Source organism: Myotis yumanensis, unplaced genomic scaffold (assembly GCF_028538775.1).
Source record: "Myotis yumanensis isolate MYYU_CA2020_CCGP unplaced genomic scaffold, mMyoYum1.0.hap1 SCAF_15, whole genome shotgun sequence".
NCBI classification, from domain to species: domain Eukaryota; kingdom Metazoa; phylum Chordata; class Mammalia; order Chiroptera; family Vespertilionidae; genus Myotis; species Myotis yumanensis.
The window spans coordinates 21,669,957-21,696,666 of NW_027223766.1; the positions used below are offsets into that span (position 1 = coordinate 21,669,957).

At 40.5% G+C, this 26,710-nt stretch overlaps 1 protein-coding gene across 3 annotated transcripts in view; it reads right to left on the reverse strand.

The window, feature by feature from the left end:
- The window catches only part of NKAIN3 (sodium/potassium transporting ATPase interacting 3), a 429,459-nt gene continuing 402,749 nt past the window's right edge, over positions 1 to 26,710 (reverse strand). Inside the window, exons 6-8 of one of the 3 annotated variants that reach the window (XM_070392077.1) lie at positions 18,115 to 18,176; positions 10,999 to 11,007; positions 1 to 8,822 (exon numbers count right to left, since the gene is read on the reverse strand). In XM_070392077.1, the coding sequence (XP_070248178.1) occupies positions 8,769 to 8,822; positions 10,999 to 11,007; positions 18,115 to 18,176 (125 nt within the window). In that variant the 3' untranslated portion in view covers positions 1 to 8,768. Of the gene's footprint in view, positions 8,823 to 10,998; positions 11,008 to 18,106; positions 18,177 to 26,710 lie in introns of all 3 variants that reach the window. The other 2 variants (XM_070392075.1, XM_070392076.1) reach the window with 2 other exon arrangements.

Below are 26,710 nucleotides of genomic sequence, written 5' to 3' on the forward strand. Positions count from 1 at the left end.
TTCTACTTCAATGTGCGTTTTTATTCATAATTGAAAAGGATGATATACCGCTAACTTATTGTAAATGCACCCAGAATCAAAGGGTCCATAGCGACATAAAAAATGTATGTAGTCTCTATTAAATAACACTTTCTGGTCACTTTAGAATATGAGTACAATATACAGGTATTATATGCACAAAAAATGTAAAAAGGAATTGTGAAAACAAGTCTCGTTACCAGTTTATATAAGAAAACAGATTTTCATTTTTTACAGGCTACTGGCATCATATAAGATGGTTCCTATTAGACTTTTTGAATTAATTCACCTGGTAGCTCTAAAATCTGTAGAAAAGAAGTTAATATACAGTGAAGTCACTACACAGTGTTAGGGGGCAGTAGAAATTCAGAGTGGTACAAAATACCATTCAAGATTTTTACATGAAGTTGCAGTGTCAACATTGAGACATATCTTGGTTGGCAAGTTTCTAAAAACTGTTCGGGATTGAAAGTCTATTTTTAATGACTTCTGCTGGTAAAAACGTTAGAGGTTAAAAAACATGTAGAAATCGACAGGAGGTGCAATGTCCTTGTCTTTCTGTCCTTACCAGCAGATCCTTGCCATAGAAGTAGAATGAAATGCTTTAGTTACTTCCAGTATTTTCCATCAGATGGCAGAGTTGGCATTACAAACATGAACGCAAACTAACTTCCTTTCTGTTGGTCACAGCAACAAAGAGACTTAAGAGTCATTCTCTCCATTTAAACAGTGCGAGCGTGCTTTCAATAATAATAAATAATAATATCTGGTTTGTTAGAAACGATATCAAAGAAACGACTGTGTTGTATAACCTTTGTGATTCCACTATAGTTGTGTGGGGACAGCTTTTGCTCCCTTAGTGAGTCCCCTTACCTGTGTGCTCTGGGTTTTATTTAAATACTGACCAGTCAAAGCAGGCCTACGGCACCACTCGCAGATCACCACAGATGTAACTAGAGCATGTCTGTTGATATCGCTGAAGCACATAGTGGCCATGGTTGCTTTTGATGGTTAGGAGCTTAGATTTGATATTTGTATTGCATACTCAGAGGTCCTTCAGACTTGCTTTGGTTGGATTGATAGGTATGACTATGGTTCTGGCATGTGTTATTCAGGTCTTGAGCACTAGGGGGCTCATTTGGTCAAGTTGCCCTTTCATACACAGTCACGGCAAAAACATGGCACACGTCTGTCCCGAAGTATGTTGTAGTCCATGAGCTAGGGAGACTTTGCTTTCATAGAGGGAACAGGTGCACTATCCAGAGGCTGAACCTACGGGAAGCGACTTATGGACCTCCTGCAAGTGGGCTAGTTAGAGACCTGTTTTGTGTCTTGGTTCTTAGTTCTGCTGTGAATAGATGGGGTTGCCAGGTAGCAGAGTTCTTGTCACATACAAGGAGCCTCAGAAAAATCTGAAAGGGAAGCACAACTGAGAAGACAATTTAGGGGTGTCTTTTTACTCACAGAGGCAGAGATTCCTTAGAGTTTTCAGATCAGAAGGTCTGAGTGGGAGTTCTTACCTGTGCATTTCTACCACAGGAGGAGAAATCACTCTGTTATTCTGAGGCAGGCATTTTGCTTTAGGAACTAATTTGGAAATTACTTTTCACTTCAGATTTCCCCCTAAGGACTTAAAAGTATTTTCAAGTGTTAACACCAAATTCCCTTTGAGTTAAACTGGATAAAATTGGGATATCTATGTCTTTTAAAGGGAATGAGACATCGTCTTATTATAGTTATCACTGATGCTAAGACTAGTCTGTGCCAGCATTTTTCATAGGGCATCACAGATTTGCAGAAAAGCTTTAATGAAAACTCTATTTCTTAAGGAGTTGTAATCATCATGCAGCCCCCTATTTCTACTTATGAAAATGTGAAGCTCTGGCAGAATGAAGTCAAGAAGGGTTGATGGCCATTGGCCCTAAAACAAATGAGGAAAGAATAAAACAAGATCAGACGTTCACTTTCTCAACCTGCCCCCCAAACTCCCTCTTGACAAAGATGAATGGACCAATGTGACTCAAGTTCTGAGATTTGAGAGCAAAGCCTTTGCAGGCCTAGGAGCATGAAGAGGACTTTACAGGGCCAAACGATTTCTGTTTCTGGGTGCACTTTAGATATCTGAGTTTTGGAATCAATGGCCTTTCTCTGCCATGTTAAAAAATCCAAAGATCAATCAATTGAGTTTTTTAAAAAAAGTCACCACACGAAACAAGTGGTTTAAGAACAATAAATAAAACATAATTAATGAGCTATGTTTGCCTTATGAAAACAAGTTAAGCACGCCCCATGAATTGCCCAAAATTCCATTCTCTAAAGTTATTGAACTTGGTGCTCTATACATTGTATTTTGCCTAAAAATGTCTTGCACAGGAAACTATTTTTTATTTATTTAGAGTGATGGCAAAAATGAAAAGCCATAGAAGAACCTAATAATAAATATTTATAGGCATTGGTTGAATAAATGGGTTCAAAGTGACAGTTTTTACTAATAAAAAGCCTGGAGGGCAAGCAGAAGGCTGCCCAACGTAAGTTCTGATGAAGGAATCTGAAAGCTAATTGACTTTCACATATAATATTCCATTTGTATTATTACCCGAATGTAATAGGAATAATTGCAATGATTGCAATGATTAGGCTCTTGGTTTCATATTACATAGGTGACCCAAGTAAACTATTTTGTAAAACTACATTCAATGACTGTTATTTTAGGTTCAAAATAGATTTAAGAAGTCAGAAGGAGGAGAGAAATTTTCTTATAAAAGAGGTTTCAAAGAAATGAAACTCTGTGAGGCAGTTACAAAGTGACTTTCAGCAATTATTTGCAAAATTGCTCCCTCAGGGACAAAAGTCTGTAGAAGAGACCAGCATCCAGCAGTTGAAAGTAAACTGTCCCTCTGCTGGTTGACAAAGAATCATGAGAAGGCTTGCAGTGGGCAGGTGGATGATGTTTAAACCATGAGCAAAGACAGGAGAAGGCAGGCAGGGCTGAGCTATTTTGTCTTTTGGGAAGGAAGCAAAGACCAGTCATTTGAGGTCTGGGATTTCTTATTTGCCCCGAGAAGACAAAAAGGCATGACAAAAGCCCACTGGAAGAGGACTATCTGACCATCTGATGCTCAGATTCAAGTGGATGAGGGGTGAAGAGGAGGAGCCAACAGGAGGTGTCTTTCTTGGATCCTGAGCCTTGGTGACCAGGGCCTGGAGCCCAGATGGAAAAAAATATCAAATTGCAGTCACAGCCAAGGCCTGGCTGATGACCAACACATGTAGAGGAAAGAAGACTGGAATGAAGGCTTGCATAGCAGACCCAATGGGACATGGGACAAGCCACTGCAACTACCAGCCCCAGTCTCCTCCTCTGCAAACCAAACAAATGAATTGCCGAGGTCTCTGTCAACGCCACAGTTTGACCCAGCAGAGAATAACACATGGCATTAGGCATCTTATTTCTTTTAACTTCCATTCCCTAAAATAATCTTATACTACTTATTGTTTATAAGAATGGGCATATGACAATTTTAATAAAGTGATTGTTTAGAAAGGATGTATTCAAGTGTTGAAGTATGTGTATAGATGTGTGTGCACAACATGAACAAGTCAATCAATCTTATCTCAGACATCAGTGACAGCTGCCAGATTTGCAGGCCCAAGGTGTTAGGAGAATATAGTCAACACTTTTCAGTGATTGAAATCACTTCATGGGATATTTTTACCTGGAAGATTTCAAGATTTCTCTATGTCTGTCTGTCTGTCTCTGTCTCTCTGACACACACACACACACACACACACACACACAACCTAGGGAAATGTACAATAAAACCTGATTACAAAAAAATCCTATGATTTCCTTCAATTGAATATTTTTTTAGAGAAACAGACTATCAGTAGTCCTCATTCCACTCTAACCAATATAATGTTCTTGAAGAAAAACAGATGAAGGGAAACACAGGTCCAACTTTTAGTGAGAGAAAATACTAACAACAGAAAGGAAGGCTCACACACTTTGCAGGGATCTGTTCTATCTCACCTTCCTAAGCACTGGTGTCCATACCATGTTTGTTGAATTGAATAAAAAGAAAATAATGACACTTAACATTTCAGAAAAAAAGGTGCTGCCAAAATAAAAACATTAAGGAGTTATGAACATGGAAGAATTAATTTATTTTTGTAGAAGAACAGTGAGAACCAAGTAATCCATTTGATTGGTTCTTGAATTTAAAATTCAATTTTCAGAAAAGGAAAGGTAACACATACCCTGCAGAATTAGGGAAACAAAGAAGGATCTTGGGTCATGATTTGTTCTTTCTTTCTAAGAAGAAAGGTAGAAGGATGAGGTAGAAATTCTCATTTCAGAGTCCAAGGAAGATCATTCATTTTTTTTACCTGACACCAATTTCTTCTAAAAATATCAATATTTAAGAAGCTTTATCCGTCTAGTAGAAATGGCATTTTTTCTTAACCCACAATAAAGACATAAAGAGAGAGGCTAGCTACAAATTGTAAAATTTTTGAGAATTCTGGTTTTTGGAGAGTTCTCCTAATATTTAAAATGGATCCACTCCCTTTCTTCATTGCACATTGATTGTGAAGTTACACAAGCAGTACTTTCCTTCATTAGTTCTACTTTTGGGCATAACACCCTTAAGTCGTGGGACTATGTATAGGGAACAGGGGTTGTAGACACTTCCCCAGACCTTCTATCCAGCAAAGGATACAGGTGACTTTAATGAGAAGGAAATTAAAAAACACCAAACCAACACAGATATTCAAGGTTTCTAAGTTTAAAGAGATCAATTGTTTGTATTTTTCCTACTTAATTCAATGATCCCTTGAGAACAGCTACTATCTTGGGCTAAAAGGGCAAGTCAGAGCATTTGAATTCTAATCAACTGTCAGAGTTCTCCTGCTTATACACTGAAGTATCTCAGGAATGATAAGCGAGTGTTTGCTTTAAGAAATGATTAGCCAGAATATTCATTTCATAGTGAGTCCATATTTTGGGATACTATAAATTCTAAATTAGGTCTGAAATGAAGATGTGTTCATTCTTGGCAAGATTCCTTTCTAATTTACAAAGATTGAAAAGAGCAATTTTGGTTTTTATTTGATTCCCAATGTAGCAGAGTCGTGACAGTTTTCCTCAGCTCTGCGACATACATTTTAGCTGGTTCTAATGAAGACAAATTCCTCTCAATCATGAGTGCCCCATCCATTAAGTGAGACAGATGGCAGCCTTGCTATATTTTGCTAGATCCAGTCTCTTGAAGCTGGCTGCCCCACTTCTTTAGGAAATAGCAGGGCTTATTTTTCTGAAGGAAAAAAGAAAGAAGTCAGTATTTTACTAGGGCAAGATGTCAAGTTATCTTCAAAACAAGTGAGCCAACAACCTCTCAGATTTGGAGTTGGTTGAGCATATGCTTTTGTTTCAGGGACACATACGTTCCTATTATATGGCAGGTGGAAGGCTAAGATACTTGGGGAAATGCTGGCTTAGAGCTTTTCCTAAAAGAGATGTTTGAGATTTCTCTGCCGTAGACTGTAAGGCACCCCATGTCCCCTGGGAATTCCCTAGCCACCTCCCAGCCCCTTGTAATTCCCCCGCTTAACTTTTGCTGCTTTGAAACATGAGTGGAAGCCGAAATAGACATAAGGTAAACTGCAGAGCATCCCAGCTGCCTGTGGCTCCACAGAGTGTTACCCGGAGACACTTAAGAAAGGGTAGGTGATTGACACAAGATAGAAGACAGCCTGGGGTGGAGTTGGCCAAGGTTTACAAGACACTGTCAAGGTCATTCTAAGAGAAAAAAAAAACCCATTGGTTTTAACTTTCCCCTTCTGCACGCCAGTCAGCCCCAGGGGCTCATGGGCAGTGGATGTCCTGTCTTCAGCTTTACCAGAACCACTTGTGAGGAGAGCACTTGAACCTGGACCGGCACCGTCTCAGGATGCTGCGAGAGGTTCTGGCAAATGAGCACAGATAGTTCATTCTCTCTTCCTCTGACCACACATACTTTCATATGGAGAAGCCAAGACTTGGTGAGAAAGTGGATACACTGACTGTGTCTTTGTTGAAAGCCCTACTGCATGATACACAGTGAAGAGTGGATTCCCTAAAACAGAGGCAAAGCTGCAAGAACTGGAAACACTCTCTTTAAGAAGCAGCACGTGACAAGTGATAGTACTGGGTCAGAATCACCCAGATCCGGGGGACTGCCCATGGTGACCACACAGTTCTACACTTTTTTCTTCCCTTTTTCTTAAGTAAGCAGGGCCTCTAAAGCATAGCACAGAAGCGGAGAGGAGTGGAGGAGAAAAGTGGGCAAGAGAGGAAGTGAAAGATCTATCTAACTTGTTTTTGATGAATGGCAAATGTTCTGGAATTTCAGAATATCATTATGGAGTCCTGAAATTGCCAATTGGAACAGTTATAACTTAATTATTTAAATGAAGGGAGATTAAAAACCCAAACACACAACACATATCATAATAAGTAGCTGCCTGTGTTGAATTTCCATAGAAGAATCGCTAATGTAAGAATTCCTCCTCAAACCAGTTACCTGTAGTTAGACAAAGGTCTCTGCTGTGCATCGTAGAGGAATGTAAAGTTTGCATGGAGATAAAACAGCAACAACAGCGACATGGTACTATTTTGTGAAATGTTAACTAGGTTTTGTTTGTGAGTGGGGGGCATAATAGAATGACAGTTTAAGATGTTTAAAAATTAATTTTATTCCTTTGACTGATTTTCTATGATTTTGATCATCTATTAGCTTTCTCCACATATTAGTCTTGGAATGTTAATATCAAAGTTATTTTTTAATGAATACATGCAATTAGTAATTTGCATTATTACTAATCACTTAAACATGGGCGATTTTTTCAGGCTACTTTTTAGAAAATGTAGAGGAGTTTGGTGCTTCTATGGGCTTTGCACTTGTGGGAGTAATAAGAGATCCAGACAGGGCCCAACTTATTGTTATGACATTACAATAACGACTGCCTCTCAGTTGTGGAGCGCTTCACAGTTTACAGAGTATTTTTACATTTTCACTGAACTCTCACCTCACCCTTGGGAGGTAGGCATTATAGTTTCACTTTATAGATGAGAAAACTGCAGGGCCGAGATGTCCAACACTGTCCAAGGCCACAATGGTGGACCTGGGGCCCAAATCTCACTGTGTGCCTTCCAAGTTCTCCTTCCTTTGGTCATAGCTCTGGCTCCTCTGTATATATTCAGAGCTCTGGGCAAGCCCCCAAAGTCCTCTAGGCTTCAGCTTCCTCAACTGCACAATAATGACTTGGATTTGACCATCTCTCCGGTCCCTGCTAGATCTTCTTCATTTTGAATTTGAGTTTATTCAGTAGAATGAAAAGTGATGGGATTCAGTAGGTGTCAGATGACTGAAGGGACACAATCCAGAGGCTTCCACAAAGCCCACCATGGTTGTTACGAAGTGGTAGGAATCAGGGTGGACTTTGATGTATAAGATCTGATTCTTAAGGAAGTCTCATAAAATATATGGACTCCACAAAGAAGAAGAAAAAAGGAACCTCTACACACAAAACATTTGCATATAATTTTAGGTGGTTTACAGACCGACTTGTAAGAGATGCATGGGCCAAGTTAACAACTGCTGGATTAAATAGTACACACGTACCCCATATTTTGGGGTCTATAGGAGGCCTCATGTTGGTTTTCATACAAAGTGAGCCAAACTTATTTTGACATGGGAACTAATAATTGAGATATATGATTAGAAAAAACTGTGGTGTGTTTTCAAGACATCTTCCCCATGGAAAATTATGTTTCTGGTACTAATTTCTCAGTAGGGTAGGATACTAATCAGGGTGGGGCAGGAGAAAGAAAAGTTGATGCAGCACAAATATAAGTATCTTCTTTAGAAGTACTTAAAGGCAATTCCACACCGTTTTAATGCTCCTTTTGAATATCTTCAGAGCAATATTTCTGGTTGTGATTTTTGTGCCACATGCCCTCAAGCTGTAGGTTTAGGTCTGACACCAGTGTCAGGACTTGGATAAAGAGTAGAAAACATGGCCCTCATAGATACCCACATTCCCTCCAAAGGGGAGAGGTGTCTTGCTTTAATTTCACCCTTTCCTACCCCCCTGATATATATTTTTTCAGAACACAGGAAGAGCAAGATATCACGCAAGAATCTGAAAACTTAGATTGCCATAATATTATTCTGGGCTTTGGGAAGTAGAAAACAAAGGAGAGCTCCATGTTTGACTTGTGGTGTTGAAGATCCATACTCAGTGTGAAAGCCAGGTCCACTATTTGTACCCATTTATCAGAGCATCTAACTTCCTGTCTAGTAACTCCAAGTAATGTCTGCTAGTGCAAACTCCATCAGGTCTAGGATAAGTGCAGCCACCAGCAGTCCTGACGTACCACCTCAATAATACAAACCAATGTTTCTCATGGAATTGTCTGTAGGTTTTCACAGCATTTTTTTTTTCCATTCTGCATGCCTCATGTTAAATTCTGTTAAAAAATTTTAAACCAATTTTTTTTTTTACAACTTACAAGTATTCATATAAGAAGAAAATGACTAAAAAATACCCACCCAAGCACCTACAACTCATCTAGTGCACAATGCTAATAACACACAGGCTGTGACCGAAGAACTCCGTGATCTGTGGGAAAGCAGGGAGGCGCAGTCCATCCTCTGGGAGAAAGTGAGACATGTTGATGCAGAGAGGAGCTGTCAATGACGCTTTGCTTCCTAAGTCAAGTTCAGCACTTGCATTTCAGAGTTGATGCCATTACTTATTTCGACCTGAAATAGAGAATAGGTATGGCTTTAAAGGACTTCAAAACGGAAAGCTAAATTTCCTTCCTAATCATTCAGGCTTTTCAAAAGGCAAAATAGCTTGTGGGCGTGCCTTGAACAGCCTGTGATTAAGGCTGTAGCAACAAGGAAGGGAAAAACCTGAGCTTCTTGCTTCTCAGATTAGAGTAAGACACACAGATATGAACACCAGACTGCAGGACTGGTTTCCTGGGCTAGACGTGCCAACCACATAGCAACTGAGGAGTGATGGAAAGGTATTGCCTTTGGTTGCTGTGGGGTAAAGATGACAGGGTGGTATTGTCTCCAATCTACTAGATACAGCTCCAGCCTGGTCTTCCTACAGCATCCTGTTGGTTTCTCAAGAATCGTCCTCATCTGACTTTCATACCACCGAACCATTGATCTCATATACACCCCATCCCGTGATAGTTAATTTCATGTGTCAACTTGGCTAGGCCACAGTACCGAGACATTTGGTCAAACACCAGTCTAGATGACTCTGTGAAGGTATTTATTAGATAGGGTTAACTTTTAAATCAGTAGACTTTGAATAAAGCAGATTCCTTCCATAATGTGGGTGGGTTTTAGTCAAGCCATTGCAGGCCTTAAGGGCAAAGACTGAAGTCTTTTGAGGAAGAAGGACTTCTGCCTCCGAATTCTGCCTTTGGACTCAGGACTGCAACATCAACTCTTCCCCTGGTCTCCAGTCTGCTGGCTTGCCCTGCAAATTGCAGACTTGCCAGTCTCCACAATCACATGAGAAAATTCCTTAAAATCTCTTTCTATCTGTCTATCTATCCATCCGTCTGTCTATCTGCCTCCCTCCCTTCCTTCCTTTCCTGTCTCTCTAGACACAGACCTAGACATTTATATCTAAATCTAGATACACATGCTATCAGTTCTGTTTCTCTGAAGTACACACTGTCATTTCCCATCATTCTGGTCTCCACACGTTTGACAAAGATTCTGTGCATATTCCTGATTTCATACTAGGTGAGGGTTTTGGCTTATGCACCTTCACACAATATTAACCTCAACACTGCCTGCCACATAGCTGGCACTTAAATATTTATTGAGTACTTTTGCTCTTGTTTTTTCTCTCATGAGAAAAGTCTTAGCTGATCTAAATCCTATTCATCTTTGAGGTTCAGTTGAAATTTCTTCTCTGTGAAGACTTCAGCTTCGATCTCAGCTGCTTTGCTTTCTCATCTGCTAATAGCAACTCCTATGTAGCAGCTGCACCCCATGTGGAGCTAATGGCATTCCGTTCACAATTAATTTTGCTCTGATTGGTTCACTCAGGTTTGTAAGTTTTCTCCTTCCCACTACATGATGAGCCTCACACCAGCAGAGAATGTGTTTTACACTTATGTTATACCCCTGCCTAGCAACTGTCTTCCATTAACTCAGTTCAACGACTCTCTCTATGGTGTGGAATGGACTTGTTAGTCATAAATTGAAATAGCTGAGAAAATTTCCAGCTTTCCAGTTTCACTTCCTGTAAATCCTGTACCCTCCTGCACATCTTAGGAGCTGGAGTTCTTCTGTTCTCTCCCTGTCTTCCTCCCACCTCTCCTCACTTCTATTTGTCTACATTCCGGCAGACAAAGCCCAATGTTTACCCCTTTTACTTCACTGTAGTTTAACAGAGATTATTTTTTTTACTTTTTGTAAATTTGCTGTTAATCTGCACCTAATTAAAAATTTTTATTTTTGAATTACAGTTGACATATAATATTATGTTTCAGGTGTATATCCACTGATTGAACATTATATAACTTACTAAGTGATCATCCCGATAAATCTAGTACCACCCAGCACCATACATAGTTATTATAATATTATTAATGGTATTCCCTATGCTGTACTTTACATCTCCATGACTATTCTGTAACAATCAATTTGTATTTCTTTTTTAAAAAAAATATATTTTATTGATTTTTACATAGAGGAAGGGAGAGGGATAGAGAGCTAGAAACATCGATGAGAGAGAAACATCGATCAGCTGCCTCCTGTACACCCCCTACTGGGGATGTGCCCTCAATCAAGGTACATGCCCTTGACTGGAATCGAACCAGGGACCCTTCAGTCTGCAGGCTGACGCTCCATCCACTGAGCCAAACCGGTCAGGGCATCAATTTGTATCTCTTAAACCCTTCACCTTTTTCACCTATCCTCCCTTCACCCAGTTCCCCAACACCCCTCCCCTCTGGCAACCACCATTAACAGGGATTTAAACTAAAAGATAAAAAGATGAGATGAGAGTGGTGGAACTTTTGTAGTTCTCTACAACCCTCTAGTTAGAAGGGAGGTTCAAGGTCCTGAATTTTTCTCATCCATCCACCAGGTAAATCCCTTCTAGAATGGGGATAAGGCCATAGGAGAAGGTCTTTCTCTTTGTTAGTGATAGTATTAGTGGGGGCTGGGAAACTTCTAGGTATCTGTTATATTTATCTTCAATGTTAGCTCTGCTTATAGCTAATATTTTCTGCTTTTGGGCTTCAGCAGCAAGGATTGGTAAAGCAGGGAAGAAAACTGAGTCAGTTCCTATGATGCAGGTAGGAATCCTGGAGGGTTACCCCAGGCATTGGGAAATAGGTCTGCAAGGAGTTTTCCAAGAAGACAGTGAAGCAACTTTGAGAGGAGGTATTAAAAGGAAAGCTGGCCCAGCTGGCGTGGCTCAATGGTTGAGCATAGACCTAAGAACCAGGAGGTCATGGTTCAATTCCAGGCCAGGGCACCTGCCTTGGTTGCGGGCTCAATTCCCAGTGTGGGGCGTGCAGGAGGCAGCCCATCAATGATTATCATCATTGATGTTTCTAACTCTCTCTCCTTCCTTCTTCTCTGAAATAAATAAAAATATATTAAAAATATGTTGTATCTCTATTAAATCAATTAATTAATAAAAGGAAAGCCTATTGGCAATCCTACCTTAGATTTTAGTAACAGATTGATTTTTAAAAATCAAAGAAACACAGAAGTAGAGAGAATGGTATTATGAATCCCTATGTACTCACCATCCAGCTTCTACTAAAATAAAAAATATGCTAATCAAGTTTCATCTGTCCACCACAACTGTTTTTTTTTTTTTTTTTTTTTTTTTTTGGCTAGGGTATTGAAAAGAAAATCCTAGACATGCTGTCACTTAATTCATCCATACATATCTATGATTCTCTAACTTAATGATTCTTAACCAGGGGACATTTGCCAATTGGTTGTCACAATTTGGCTGGGTATGTGTGTGTGTGGGATGCTACTGGCATCTAGTGGGTAGAGGCCAATGATGCTGTTAAATATCCCACTACAAAGAATTGTCTGGTCCTGAGTTAATAGGGCTGAGGTTGAGGAATAATGCTCAACTGATGAGAATTTTTTTCTTTTGTTTCCTATTGATTAGCATACCTATCAAAACAGGCAACAATTTCTTAACATCATTTACTATGCAGTCCATATTTACATTTCTTCAATTATCTAAAAACATCTGGTGTGGCCGCTGCACTGTCGGTGGCATCATTCCTTCCCAGCAAGGACAGTGCGCCTGAACTACTAGTACCGACTGCACGAGCCACAGAAACACAGCCATCTCATTGCTACTTAGTCAAATGCATACACTTTCGGGTGCGTTCTGACATAGTCCCTAAAATGGTATAATCATTTCTGATGATGGATCAAAAAGTTACTAATACCAGTGACAAAGGGAAAGCCTCCCAAGCGAGGGAAAGCAATGAGCCCCCTTTGTGCTAAGTAAGGCGGCATGCGGGGAAGCCCCTGTCCTTTGGGACGCTAAGAGGGCGCCCAGTGCATCACAGTTGTAGCGCTCTGGCTCTGCACTCCTGAGACAGCCCTGGAGCGTTAATGCTTCTGTAAGTGGCTCCCTTTCCAGAGCCCGATGGAAGCCCTCTGGCACAGGACTCCACGCTCAGTGATGGGAAGTTGAGCCAGCCTTGGCCGTGAGCAGATTATAGACACCTTACTCTGCATGTGACGGGGGACAGACGGCACGGATAGATCAATACGGAAGTGGGAAAGCCAGTCGAGACAAACAGAAACGGGATAAGGACGGAGAGCTATCACTTCATTAGTCTTTAGGCGCTTGGTCAAAAAATGGAGTGATGGGGTGGATGCAGGTCATAGACGGCAGGTCCTCCAACTAAGTTTACTAACACATTGCTGGCGGTTACCGGATTTGAAGGTAGTGTTGGAAAGCACAGCATTCTCATATCTCTCCACCTCCTACACACACACACACACACACACACACACGCCTCTGATTTGTCCTGGTTTTTAATCGAGATGCTGTAAATGCAAAATGGCTTGGTCCCAACTTACGGGGACCCCGCTGCTGCAAAACAGCTGTTCTCAGGAAGGAGCCATGGACGGGACCACCTCTGGCTCCATCCAGCAGCCGGTCATCAGGGGTCCATTTCCTCTGGGCCCGGACTATTGGAGGCGCAGGGCCGGCAGGGAAGGTCCTGGTGGGCACTGCCCGCAGAGCTGCCTGGAGTGAGGGCCAGCCTCCTCTGCCTCCGAGTCCTTATTACAGTGGCAGACACTCACTCAGCAGAAGCCACAGAGCATGGAACAATTTTTATGAAGAAAAACTAGCCTCCAGCAAAGGCAATCAGACAAGTGCGGATACCAGAGAAAAGCCAAGTTCTCATTTGGAAATACTAGAAAAGATAGGCTCACAGTGCGGGGGAGGAGCTTTTTCTCATGGAATCTTTCTGCATAGCAGTCGGGGCATCATCCTCGTGGGAATTTCTGACATCACCAGATCGCTTTACCTCTACTGGCGATCTCAGTTCTGAAATCCACAGCCGTCTTTCGTTGATAAACTGCCTTGGTCTAATTATCCCTATGGAAAGAATGACTGCTTTTTGAAACTTAGTTTTCCCACTACCTGGTCGCTATCCGTTTTGCTGATTTTGACAAACTTTAAAGTAATTTAGTTGCTCATTATGATGCTTCCTGATAGTCCACATCTCTTTCATAGCTGCATGGGTTTGTGCCAAGCTGTTGTTCATCTTGAGAGGTAAATCTGCTTTAGTAGATCCCTTCCCCTCCTCTCCACCACTACTATTGCCTCCACCACTACTAAACGCTAGTTGCTGTGTAGGTTAGTGATGGCAAACCTTTTGAGCTCGGCGTGTCAGCATTTTGAAAAACCCTAACTTAACTCTGGTGCTGTGTCACAAATAGAAATTTTTTGATATTTGCAACCATAGTAAAACAAAGACTATATTTTTGATATTTATTTTATATATTTAAATGCCATTTAACAAAAAAAAAAATCAACCAAAAAAATGAGTTCGCGTGTCACCTCTGACACGTGTGTCATAGGTTTGCCATCACTGGTGTAGGTGTTCCCTTCAGAGCCACACTGACCACATTGCTGTGTGCTCTAATGACCAGAGCAGCCCTTGCTTCCACACCCCTCCCCTAGGAGCTGGTATCAGTGTGTGGTAGCAGCAGTGGAGGAGATCCTGGTGAAGACCCAGGTTGTAGTTATGTCAAGAGTTACAGCCCCTCACTGGTGGCCGTGGCAAAGTGATGGGCCCCAGCACAGGCTATCTCTGACCTGTGTGTCATATCCCAAGCCAGATCCAGAGGACAATCACAGAAAGCATCTCTATTGCTTTAGGCAGAAAGACAGAACTGTTGAGAGGCAGAGCAGTGGAGGTTGAGGCTCTCAAGGTCTCCCCACCCGGGGCCCTCAAGATCCCTGCTCAGCTTAAACACCTGCTTCCTCATAGGTTCGCTCAGGTTCTGTGAGATCTATGCCAAAGGCCAGATTGGACAGTCACAGATTTCAACTTTAAACTCTGAGGAACGGCCAAGCAAATTAGCCTCCATTTTCTTCTGCTTTTCATAAACTCCTCATCATCTTTCCAAAGTCATCTCAGTGACTTCTCTCCCTACGTGAGAAGTAAATAGTCCCCCTTCTGCAAAAGATTGCCTGGGGGACATTGTTTTGTATCTACTTATTCTACGTAGGTCTCTCTTCTAGATCATTGGCCACTGGCGGTCAAAACTCAAATATTACTCATCTTTATGTCTACAGCACCCAGCACAGGCCCTAACACACACACTTTATAAATAATCAATAAATAGCTATATATGGAACTAAACCAATTTATTTAATCAGTATGCCTCGATTGCTTGATATCATTACCGTAAAGAGTGACAAAGCATGAAAGACCAAATTCCTATGTGAACTGCCTCACTTCTGTCATCTCATCCCCACACACGTGTCCCTACACAATCTGACTGTGGGTCCTGGAAAGGTACACTTTATGACGACGAGCAGTGACACAATCATCCACAAGACTGCAGGCTTCCTGTTTAAGTCTGCAGCATTACCTGTGCATGGACTGTCTGTACCTACTCACCTAGAGTTGAAAGTTACCCATCCACACACATGTGCCTCAAAATTCTCCTGATCCCCTTAACAAAGTGGCTTCCTCATAAAACCTGGCTTTGTACTCCATGGAGATTACAAATTTAAAGTTACAAACCAGCATTCATTCCCTTCTCTAACAATTTAGTACAGAAGATTGGCTTTTTCTCCAATCTGTTGCTGGGTGGTGATATGGCATCACTGAACTTGGTACAACAGAATCCAATATAAAGGTCTTATTAAAAGAAATGAAACAGCTGATTGATGCCAACTGGATACACTGTGGAATATTTGCATACTTGTGGGGAGCACACACACTGACCTTTTAAATGGCTTCTTGCGCTGTGATTTTAATTCAGGTTTAGTTTGATCTTTCAGATTCCTGCTCCCTTCATGGTTGAAAGGCATTCCATATTCATCTGATAGAATAATATGCATAATCTGTCAAGGCAGAGACCTGTTCCATTATTCTCTGCAGCCTGTAGCTTATGCTACATTCAGCTACAAAGGTGTGAGGGTTCAGCAGTGAACAGGTGGTTGGGGAAACTCTTTGAGGAGGTAGTGGAGTCGATCAAAGCCTTTTAGGTAATCTTAAGAGGATGTTTCATGTGTTCTTGATTCACAGAGATGGAAGGAACCTTAGGGAGCATAGATGGAAGTCACTTGCCTCTGGGTCATGACAGTTAACATTCTTTGAGCTACATGGATGCACACGTGTCATTCATGAAAGGAGATTCCATTGTCAACATTATTCAACTGCAGTTTTAAGTAACTTTCCTTAATAAAAAGATTTTCTTACATCTGACCAACATTTTTTGTATTACAGTTTCTCTGCTGAGTTACTTTTTTTTCACAGTGGAGATGAAATAAATCATTCAGCACCTTCTTACTGCATAACAAGTATATATAGGACTCTCCTCATCACCACCAGGCATTGTTTCAATTCTGTTCTCCCTTCCAATACACTGGTCATCTTTATTATCATCACAATCCTGGCCAAGTTCCCCAAATCCACAAATGTCAATTTTTGCAATCCGTTATTTACGAGCACTCGGTAGCATGAGTAATGAGGTGGTGACTGCTTAGTCCTGGAATGTTATGTAGGGTGAATATTTTTCCAAATTGGATTTGCTTTAGAAAACCAACATTTATTTAAACATCTCTCATGTGACGGGTACAGTGCTGATATTTGAACTATGTTTCCATTAGATCATTCTGCCAGAAGGAAATTAATGCAACTGGAGAGGTGGAGGAGCCAGTGTGGGCTTTAGTCCCCAAAGAGGCCGGGTGAGGGCTGCAGATTTGGGCAGGAACCACCATGGCAAAAAGGCAGCAAATGAAGCCTTTCATACATGTTCCTTATACCAGTGACTGCTTTACATAATTTCCTCTATTGCCATGGAATTGCAGAGTACTAGGCTGACATACTAGGAAGGTCATCATAATAGCAAGTCCACAACATCAGGCATGGTGATAGTTTGCCATCCAGGAAAGAGCCCAGCTCCACCACCTAGTACTAATGGGACTTTGGAAAGGTTGTCTAATGTCTATGAACCTCATTTTCCTTCTTTGTGAAGTTGGGTATTAAGTGGTGCATTATAGTATTTTCACGAGGATTATGTGAGATAATACATGCAAAGGGCTGAGCCCATGATAGCTATTATTTCATGCAGTTATCTATTTGCTTCTTAGGGTTTTATAGGAATGGAGTCCCTGTACCTGTTTTCTTGCACTTTATCAACCAGGTCACCATGATTTCTTCCTAATACTCAACTGAAATCTGTCCAGTGTGAGGTAGCTTTTGTTCTGGTTGTTGACTTTCTTCCATGTCTTCTAGTGACAGTTAATCAAATATTTGAGTACTAGTCACAATCATAGGGCATTTTCCACCTACTATACATGCCTTATTGCATTTAATCCATCCTCTGTCCTTCCCCTATGAAACCACTATCCCACAGTGGTCCCATGAGACCTGGCTAGAGCCCTACCCCACTGTAACTCTGTTTATCTCTGAGAAATAGTTTGGCCTTTGGTTAATAGTTCCCTCCCCAGAAGGAGCCAGTTAAAATATCCTAGACCAAGACAGCCATGGAATTGGCCTCCCGGAGACTTCAAACCTCTTGAGCATCACCACGATGACAACAGAAGGTGCCATAAAAGAACCAAAAAAGAGGCAGAATCCTGGTTCTGAGAAGAACACCACTGGTTTCCCTTTATCTGCTGAGACCACTCCTCCATTTCTCTCCTCCTCTGTCCACATCTCTGAACCCAAGCCCACGAGAAATTGATCTGAGAGCTACTAGGCTCCCACTTCTTCATTCTCTGGTCATTGAGTTGCTAAATAAAGCTCATTTTCGGTTTCATAATTGGTTTTGCAACACCTAATGGACAAAGAACCGGCTTGGGGTCCCAGAAAGGGGGATTTTGGGCAACAAAATCATATTACAGGTGAGAGAACCAAGTCTCAGAGATATCAAAGAAGGCCCCTGAGACCACACAGGTAGAGCCTGGATTCTAACTTAGTCTTTCTCCCCTTTTTCCTCAGTCATGTTGCCCACAAGACATATATTTAGTCTCTTTTTTTTTTTTTTTGGTAGACTAAATAATCCCCTTTTCTCCACTTTGGCAATCAGCTACTGATTTAAAAAATATGCATATCATTTTAGAAACATAAATCATGCTACCTATTTCAAATCCTTTTTGGAATGAATAATAATGATGATGTTGGGTTACATGTGAAAGGTGTGTTTTAAATATGAGTGGAAAACTAAACCAATGATTAGTAGTAGCAGGTCCAAATTATTTCAGGATTCGTTAGTTTTGACCAAGTTAGAAGGATTAATATTTTCCATCTCATGACACCTTTACTTACAGGTTAACAGGCTTTAACTGAACATGATCCTGGTAGTAGGAGTGTGCATCAAGTCCACCTATGAAATCAACTGAAAATATAACATAGCCCAATATGAATCAATGTCTAAATAAACACACACATCATAGTAGGTGTTTAAAATAGAACACATATAAATAATATTAACAAAAATACCTGTCTATCACAAAACGGAAAAACGTGTGCTTAATATAAAGGACAGCTCAAAATATTATCCATGGTTAAAAAATGGGGACATTTTAAGAAACACAAAGATGTGGGCATGTAGTGACTGAAAAATCACAGATGTTGTTGGTTTTAGTGAAAAATGAAGTCACATTAAATAGCATTATATTTAAAATAATGTGTTTGTCCTTAGGCATAGAGCTATGGCCTTTCGCCTTACATATCAAAAGCTGTATCTTCTCATCTTGTTGCCAGAATCCATTTTATTCTTAAGAATATTTATTGCACTGTTAGAAAGACCTCTGAGAAGTCACATAATCTATGTCCATGCCTTCTTCCTCAAACCATCCTTGACAAATAGGCATCTGTCTTTTGCAAAGAAGGTTTCACCTCCTCTCTGGTAGCACAGTACTTTCTCACAGTCTGCACAGAATCACTGTTCTTGTGATATTCGTTCTTTCTCCCTGTCTTGATCACAGCCTCTGTCTTTCTTCTCCGATCCTAATGTCCACGGCTAATGTTAGTTCATTATTTCTGTGGTTTTTTTGTAGTTTATCACAAGTATAATTACTTTACAGCAAGCATTGGTTTTATTCTAGCACTCTGATGTTAGCAGGTACCTGGACATTTAGGGACATTGAACTCTCAGTGTGTGTGTGTGTGTGTGTGTGTGTGTGTGTGTGTGTGTGTAGATACACAGTATATGGGGGACATTAAATCATATCCTCAGCTCAAGACAGGCACTTCCGTGCACAGTGATTTAGAGTGAGATGACCCACTTAAGCTCTAGACACACTTGTCAATCCCTGATCTGCTCTAACCTTTGCCTCCACTGGAGAAGCTGAGGTGAGACTGGGTCCATTAAAGCTTCGCCAGAGCACAGTGCAGACAGAGCCTTGGAGTCCTGTGGGGCACAGAGCAACCAGGTGGGAAGACCCTTTTCCAGGTAATCCCCCTGGAGGCCAGAGGAGCCTGAAGCTTATTTTTTTCCTACCACTTCAGGCCAGGTCAGTCCCCTGGATACCACCTTCGGAGAGAAGCAGCGAGAGGGGAGTCCATCTGAGACATGAAAAGAGTTTCCCAGGGAGAATAAGCAGTGCCTGAAGGGACCGTTTACATGTTCAAAGTTGTTTTTTTTTTTAAAAATTAGATTAGACACTTAATCAAACATTCACTTCTTCACCCTGCTGACCAGTGAGTGAGAATTTTAAAGGAAGATAACATTGACTACAACGATTGCATGGGCATATCGTTGACAAAGGCACCTTTGAAAGTTAAGGAGGTTATTAAAAATAAACACATTTATAAACATGTACATTTATGAATAAATGATTCAATTAAAATTATATCCAAAATAAAATTATAAAAATAAAGACAGCATATATACTGTATGCACTGAAACAAAATAAAAAGCAAACTTTATATTGATTATTTGAATATTAGAATGTAGCATTAACAGAATCATTAGTTTAAGTATAAATTCATATACTGCTGTAAATCTATTCCTTAGGCATCTACATCTCTAGCTCACCATGTCACCAGTATTTTTTTGGGAAGAATATACATATAGTATATGTATATATATTCAATATGGTTTTATTAATTTCATAAATTTATTTACAAGATTACTCAAAATTTCTTTTTATTATTATTGTTAATTTTGAAATTAATGATCTCAATGACTGTGTAAATCATATCTTTAATTAAGGAATTTTGCCAATGACTGCCTTGCAGGGTATGGTTGCCCTAGATGACTTAGTGACCATGGAGTGTGGGACACAAAAGCTGCAGCAAACAGCAGGCTGTTATTGATATTATTGATACATTTATCTTATTCTGATGACACATTCTCACGAACTATTGATTTCCAATATTTCAAAAGCCCTGTTTAGCTGGGGGTAATGATTTGCCAGAATTCCAACATTCCCTTCCCCTTCGTTCCCAGAAGTCTGTCTGTCCTTGAGGAACCTGTATTGAATTTGTGTCTAGTTTGATTTTCTCATATTTGGGAAGAGTAGCTACTTTGGAGGAGGGAAATTGATTAGTGCACCACATTTTGAAACCTGAGGTTTCACCTTCTAGGGGCGCATGAAGGAAAATAAGAGCAGTGGAAGCAGAATTTGTGGGGTTAAGTGTCAAGTAGAATCGAGGCTTGCCCTTTCTCCAGGGCTGGTGTTATTTCATGAGGTAGGTCCCCTTTGGGGCAAATGACCCACCCAGTGCTCACGTGACCCACCTGAGTGCACACTCACGACCTGGCCAAGAGCACACATGACACTCTCATCATCATTTGTGTAGCTTTGACTGCAATGCTTTTATCCTCTACTCCTCCCCGCTCCCCCCCCCCCCCCCAATAGCACAAACCCTGAGGGGAGATCTCTCTCCCTAAGATTTCTTTCAGGTAATATATCTCCTTTGTGCACTTTTCCTTTAATGTTTCCAGTGCTATTCCTTTAGTGATATCATTATTCTAGTTATTCTGTAAGGATCCCATCGACTGTCTTTAGCATTTTGTCTTTAATGCTTGTGTGGGGGAAACCAGGTTAGTATAGTGTCCCTAGAGTGCTTTGTTAATAAGCAACTACCACTGTGACTTCTCCCTCTGACTTGCAAGAGTCATATCACATTGATAAAGATGCCTGCAACATATTGGCTCCCATATACACGTCTTAGTTTTTGTTTTCTCATATTTGGAAAGAAAGTAGCTAGTTTGTTTCCTCTTTTTTACTTGAATCATCTTTAATAGGACATTTTCTATTCTCTTTAAAGTTATTCAGCTTTCTTAAACCCATACACATTGTGCTCTATTTTCCTACAGGGGATATATGCTTAACCCTTCAGTTTGTGATTGGATTGAATGGCTGCTTACTGTGGTCACCTACAGTTTGCCTTTAATGAAGGCCCTTTCACAGTTTTTATAATTTTTCAATTACTGTCTGTTCAGAATCACTGGTGGCTGAAGGCCATTTTGTCACCACTGCTGGGTTTATTAGAGAGAAAATTTTATTCTAGAGAAAACAAGATTAAAAAAAAAAATCCTGAACACACCTCTCGTTTCTATTTTTGAAACTCCCTTTTCATTGTCACTTGGCTACATTTCCAGCTTTTGTTCCTCTCCTGGGTTCAGGTCTGTGGAATCAGATTTTCCCATAATCAGTGCCGACAGTTTCTTCCCACTTAAACATTTCTAAGAGTGGATAATACTTAATAAAGGAATAATGAATCTCTAAAATCTCTTTGGGGTTAATAAAGCAGAATGGAATGGCTGAGAGGAAAATTTATGCTCAGAAAGGTAAGGGCTAAAAGCAGTTTTATAAATTTGTCTAAACAGTTTATAACTTCTTCCCTATGTAATATATTTTTTCTTGGTTATTTAGCTCCCCCCCCAATATATCTTTATTATTCTTACTTAAATCTAGCCAATGTTTTACTTTGCTCTATAAATAAAGTGACAAACATGTTGCCTTTGAAATCTCTCTATAACTCCTTTTTTACTGTCTACTTCTACAGTTTTAGATATTTCCCCTCTGACTATTATTTTCTCTTTTTGTTTTATGGCCTCTATTATTGTTTTAGGTTTTCCCTTTCCTAGTACAATCAACATACAAAAAAAGCCATTTCTTCTGAGATCTATTTGATAAATCCTTTCCTCCTTCTGTGAATTACTGCCCAAAGAAAATGGAATCTGATCATATTCTTTCCAAGATTAAATCCACTCATTGACTTCACATTATCTAGCAAAGCATCCCAACTGGTGTGACCTGAGTAGGTTCAGAGGTGACACGATATCGATTCTCTCATTCTTTGGAGTGTGTGTGTGTGTGTGTGTGTGTGTGTGTGTGTTCACTGAGCGAGGCTTAGGTTAGCTAGCCCACTGGGCCAGTCAGTTCTTTCTGAAAGAAAAGTAATTCATTTACCACAGAGTGCCTTATAATTGTTAGCATTCTCTGTGAATGCCAAGATATTAAATAGATTGGGAGTCACTGCTGTAAGACTCCAAGATCCCTGAAAGACGGATCCTACCATTCACGTAGTGAACAGAACATACTCAACTACTCATCACTTCCAGTGTAATGCAGGTTCCCCCAGATCTCTGAATGTTCCACGGTTTCCCCAAGCTCTTTTGACATTCCTCCCCTCCCCCAGTATTTAAAATGCACTCTCTTTGTTCTCTTCCTAGCCATGTCATATTCTTCACACATTCTGAGGAGCCATGCTTGGTGCCCCGAGACACAGTTAGCCTCTGCTTTTTTTTTTCTGTGCATCTGATTCACTTTGTACAGACCATTATCTGCACTTCGTTCTTATGTAATTATTTAAATGCCTGGCTCACTTACTAGAATGTAAGATCTCTGGGGAAAGGGACCAAGTCTTATTTTTTCTATATCCTTGTGGTCTAACACACAGAAGTCTTTCAATAACTGCTTCTTGCATGAATTAATCAATAAATCAACAAAATATTGGGCTATTTAAGCTTGTTTAAAGCTCTAAAGTGAACCACTAATATGCTAGCTCTGGACTAGAAATACTTTTGGATATGGACGGGTCACTGACTTCAGAACAAGAGGAGTTATGAGAGAAATGAAGAATCCCATCAAACGTTTAAATGTCTACAAGCATTGGTAACCCATGTAGAATAGAAAGAATACAGAATTCTGAGGCAATATGATTGAAAGAAGCAAATAGAATGGAATGCTAACAGAGTACTGAAAGACAGGTTGACAAGTGCCTTTGAGCACATGGGAAGACATAAAATGTTTTAAAGAGTTAGCAAGTGTAAAACCAACCAAAAAGAAACTCTTAGTAGGAATAAATTCTTTCTACTCAAATCTAATGTTATCCGAGTCCTGGTGTTGTGGGCCGCTGAATTAGTCACATTTGAAGCACATGGAATGAGATTTCCTCTTGTTCCACCAACTATTAAAAAAAAGCAGCTCTGTTAAATCGGTTAAAGTAGAGGAAACTCAGAATCCCCTTGTAAGTTAGATTCTGCTTCCCAGCTGAAAATCCCTCAACATGTAGCAACCTCAAATTGTTTAAGATGCTTATTTACTGGAGAAATGCATTTCCAAAAGAGGGAAATGACTATAGGGAGAACAAAGTTAGCCAATTCCACAATTTTAATACTCTTTTATGAAGTACAGATTAGGAGTTGCAATCATTGGGATAATCCGTGTTTACCTGGTAAGTAAAATCTTTGTGATTCTTAACATAATCAGACGGATCGTCTTAGACCTGGCAGATTCACACTGTAAAACCAATTCAAAAGTTGAATTGGACAATTAAATTTACACTCGTGATTTTATGTTGGAAGACATGGGGATATTTTATTAAAGTTGTATAATATTTAAGAAAATATGTAAACTATTGAATTTAAGCAGATCAAAAAGTTACTAAAAGTTCAATGGAATATTATTCATCCTTATAAAGACATGAACTTGTGATGCATGCTACAATTTAGATGAACTTTGAAAACATGATGGTAAGTGAAATAAGTCAGACACAGAAGGACAAATACTGTGTGATTCCATTTATGTGAGGTTCCCAGAATAGGTAAATACATAGAGTTTGCAGGGACTGGTGGGGTGGGGAGAGGGAGGTGAGAAGTCATTGTTATGGGTACAACACTTCTGTGTGGGATGATGAAAAAGTTCTGGAAATGGATAGTGGTGATGGTTGCCCAACATTCTGAGTGTACTTAATGGCACACTTAAAAGTGTTCAAATGGTTAATTTGACATTATGCATATTTTACCACAATAAAAAGAAAAAAGAAGCCCCCAAAAATGCTTATTAAAATTTACTAGATTTTTAAATGGAATACTGAGAGGTCTATATAGCACTTAAAGCTTAAGAAAACACAGGTTTTAAAAAAATGTGTCACTTTAATAAATTGCATGCTGATTTAAAACCCTGAATAGCTATAATTATAATTTTCTGTGCAGAAAAGTTTCCTTCCTGGACATCAGAAATGGGCAGTGATGACTGAGTGAGTTCATCTATGTACAGTTTTCACGATGGGCTCCTGTTATTGAAATTTCTTTCTTATGTAAAAAAAAAAAATGTCCACAGCTGGTCTTTTTTGGAAAGCTCACTTTACTTAGAATTAGTGGTGCTTGCTTTTTATTAGAGGACGATTTTAAGAGAGCTGTAGCTTTCTGAAATAACATGGCCTTCAGGGCCCGAAGATAGACACTCATTCCCAGGTTATTGGACACCAGAAGCAATAAATTGGGACACTCCTAAACCTATCAAGCAGGAATGTTTGCTGGGAGGAAAGAATAGCCCATTGAAATGTAGTATCTTACAAAAGCATGGCTTTTGCTTGAAAAAACAAAACAAAACACTTACCAACCAACCAAACAAAAAACACCAGGGCACAGAAAACTGACCATTAAAGTATTTCTTTCAAAATGTAGGAAAATGGGGGAAAACGTGCAATGAAAGTCCTAAAGGAACCCAGGCCTTCACCTGCTGTCTCGTGTCTTTGTTGTCTCAATTAGGAGGAGAACACAGTCAGTGGGACACCCTGGCTTCGACTCTAGGACTCATAACTAAGTCTTTGTTTCCCTTCAATGAAAAAAGAAACATTTAATGTACTTGTCCAAACAAACGTGTAGGTGAATTAATAGAAAAGGGGGCAAATATAGAACAAATGAAAACAAAATATTTAAGGCTAGGCTGTGCGCTGTCTTTTCTCACAACATGTAAAGAAATGGTATGCTTTTCATCATTCTCACGTAGCCTTCCTGCTGAACACAGGGTTCAAAATTAAGTCCCAGAATCAATCTGCCTTTTAATTCACTATTCTTGTGCGAGTCAACAGGTCAGGAATGTCCAGGTTACCTTTAGACCCTCTGGGGCACCCAATCTACAGCGGCTTCTGAAGTCAAAGCCTTTGTTTTTTCTGGAAGCTTCTTCCGGGAAGTGATTCCCCATGCCCTTGCTGTTCCTTCTTTCAGGAATGCTCTCCTCCTGCCTCTTACCTCACAGGCTCCTTTTTCTCCTTTTCTGTCTCAGCTTCAGTGCCATCTCCTCTCTAAGAGCTTTCCAGGCCCCCAGGAGGCACTGGAGCATTTGTGAAAAGCCTGAAATGCTCTACCCACTTGAGGGGTAGGAGGTCCTCTGGGGGGCCCTGACATACCCTCCTGGGTGCTCCTCAGCGACTTGCACCTCAAAAGCACTTATCATTGTGCTCCCGAGTTACGTGGTCAACTCTCCTCCAAGCAATGGCTCAGTGACCAAAGTCCCTTCACTACTGCAGTTTGATCATTTTCAACACATGGCTACCAAAGCTTCTATGAGTGTCTGCATCCACCAGGTAGAAAGGGGAAGAGCATGAGAACCACATGGGTAAGATATTTACGGAATAGGCCTGGCAGTGGGCACATCTCTTATGCTCCCGTCCATGATCTAGAATTCAGTTTTCTTGGGGACACCTAACTGCAGGGAGCTGCTGGGAGAAAAACGAACAAATGGGGTTTAGCGAATAGCTGGCTAGTCTCTGACACAGGCTGGTACGTAGCTATTATAAAATTTGTGAAGGTGGTATTTAATGAATAAAGACTGGGAAGCCTGATAAGTTTTGCAATTGATTGAACTGTATGTAGCAAAGAGAGCTGTATTTGGGATACACCATGATCTCTAATGTAGACTTTCTGTTCTTAAAATCAAAGAGAGAGCAAGAGAGAACGAGAGAGAGAGAGAGAGAGAGAGAGAGAGAGATCTTGTTTCCCTCCATGAATGAAAAAATGTGGACAAAACTGAAAGGCTATAAGGTATGATTTAGAATGATTTTACTTTGTACCCCATACAATTTAGGAGGAGAGAAATATGCTTTTACTTCTCCCCAACTTTATTTTCATGTTGGCATTCAAATTATCACATATATAACTTAGATTCCTGTTTCAAATATTGTTCCAGGAAGAACACTAAATTAATGTTTTCTCTTGGTTAAGAAAGTACTACTATAAAGTACATGAAAATGAGTATTCCATATCTTCTTCTTGGGTCCCAGTGGGCCTCTGGGTGGGGTGGGGAGGGTGGCAGGATGCACTAGGCCAGCCAGAGGCAAGAGGATGGGCACACCAAGCAGGCTTCAATTTTCTACAGCTGACTCCAGGGAGCAATTACCTCCCTTCCTCTCTGGCCAGTTGTCCCAGCTGGCCCGGGTCCCCACCCAGAACCCCCTTCTGGGCTGAAGCCTGAAGAACAAGTGATCAGGGGACTGGGTCAGGCAGACAGAGGCTCCAGGCACCCTACCACCCACATCAGCCAGCACCAGCACATGCCTTTGACCTCGGCCTCTCCTGTGGGTGCGTGAATCCAGCTCCTGCCTGTAGATTTATGCTGGGAGAAGACCTCCCCGCCTTTCTGCATGCAGTGCACCCCTCGCCACTCTCCCTGTGCCCTTCTCTCTGTC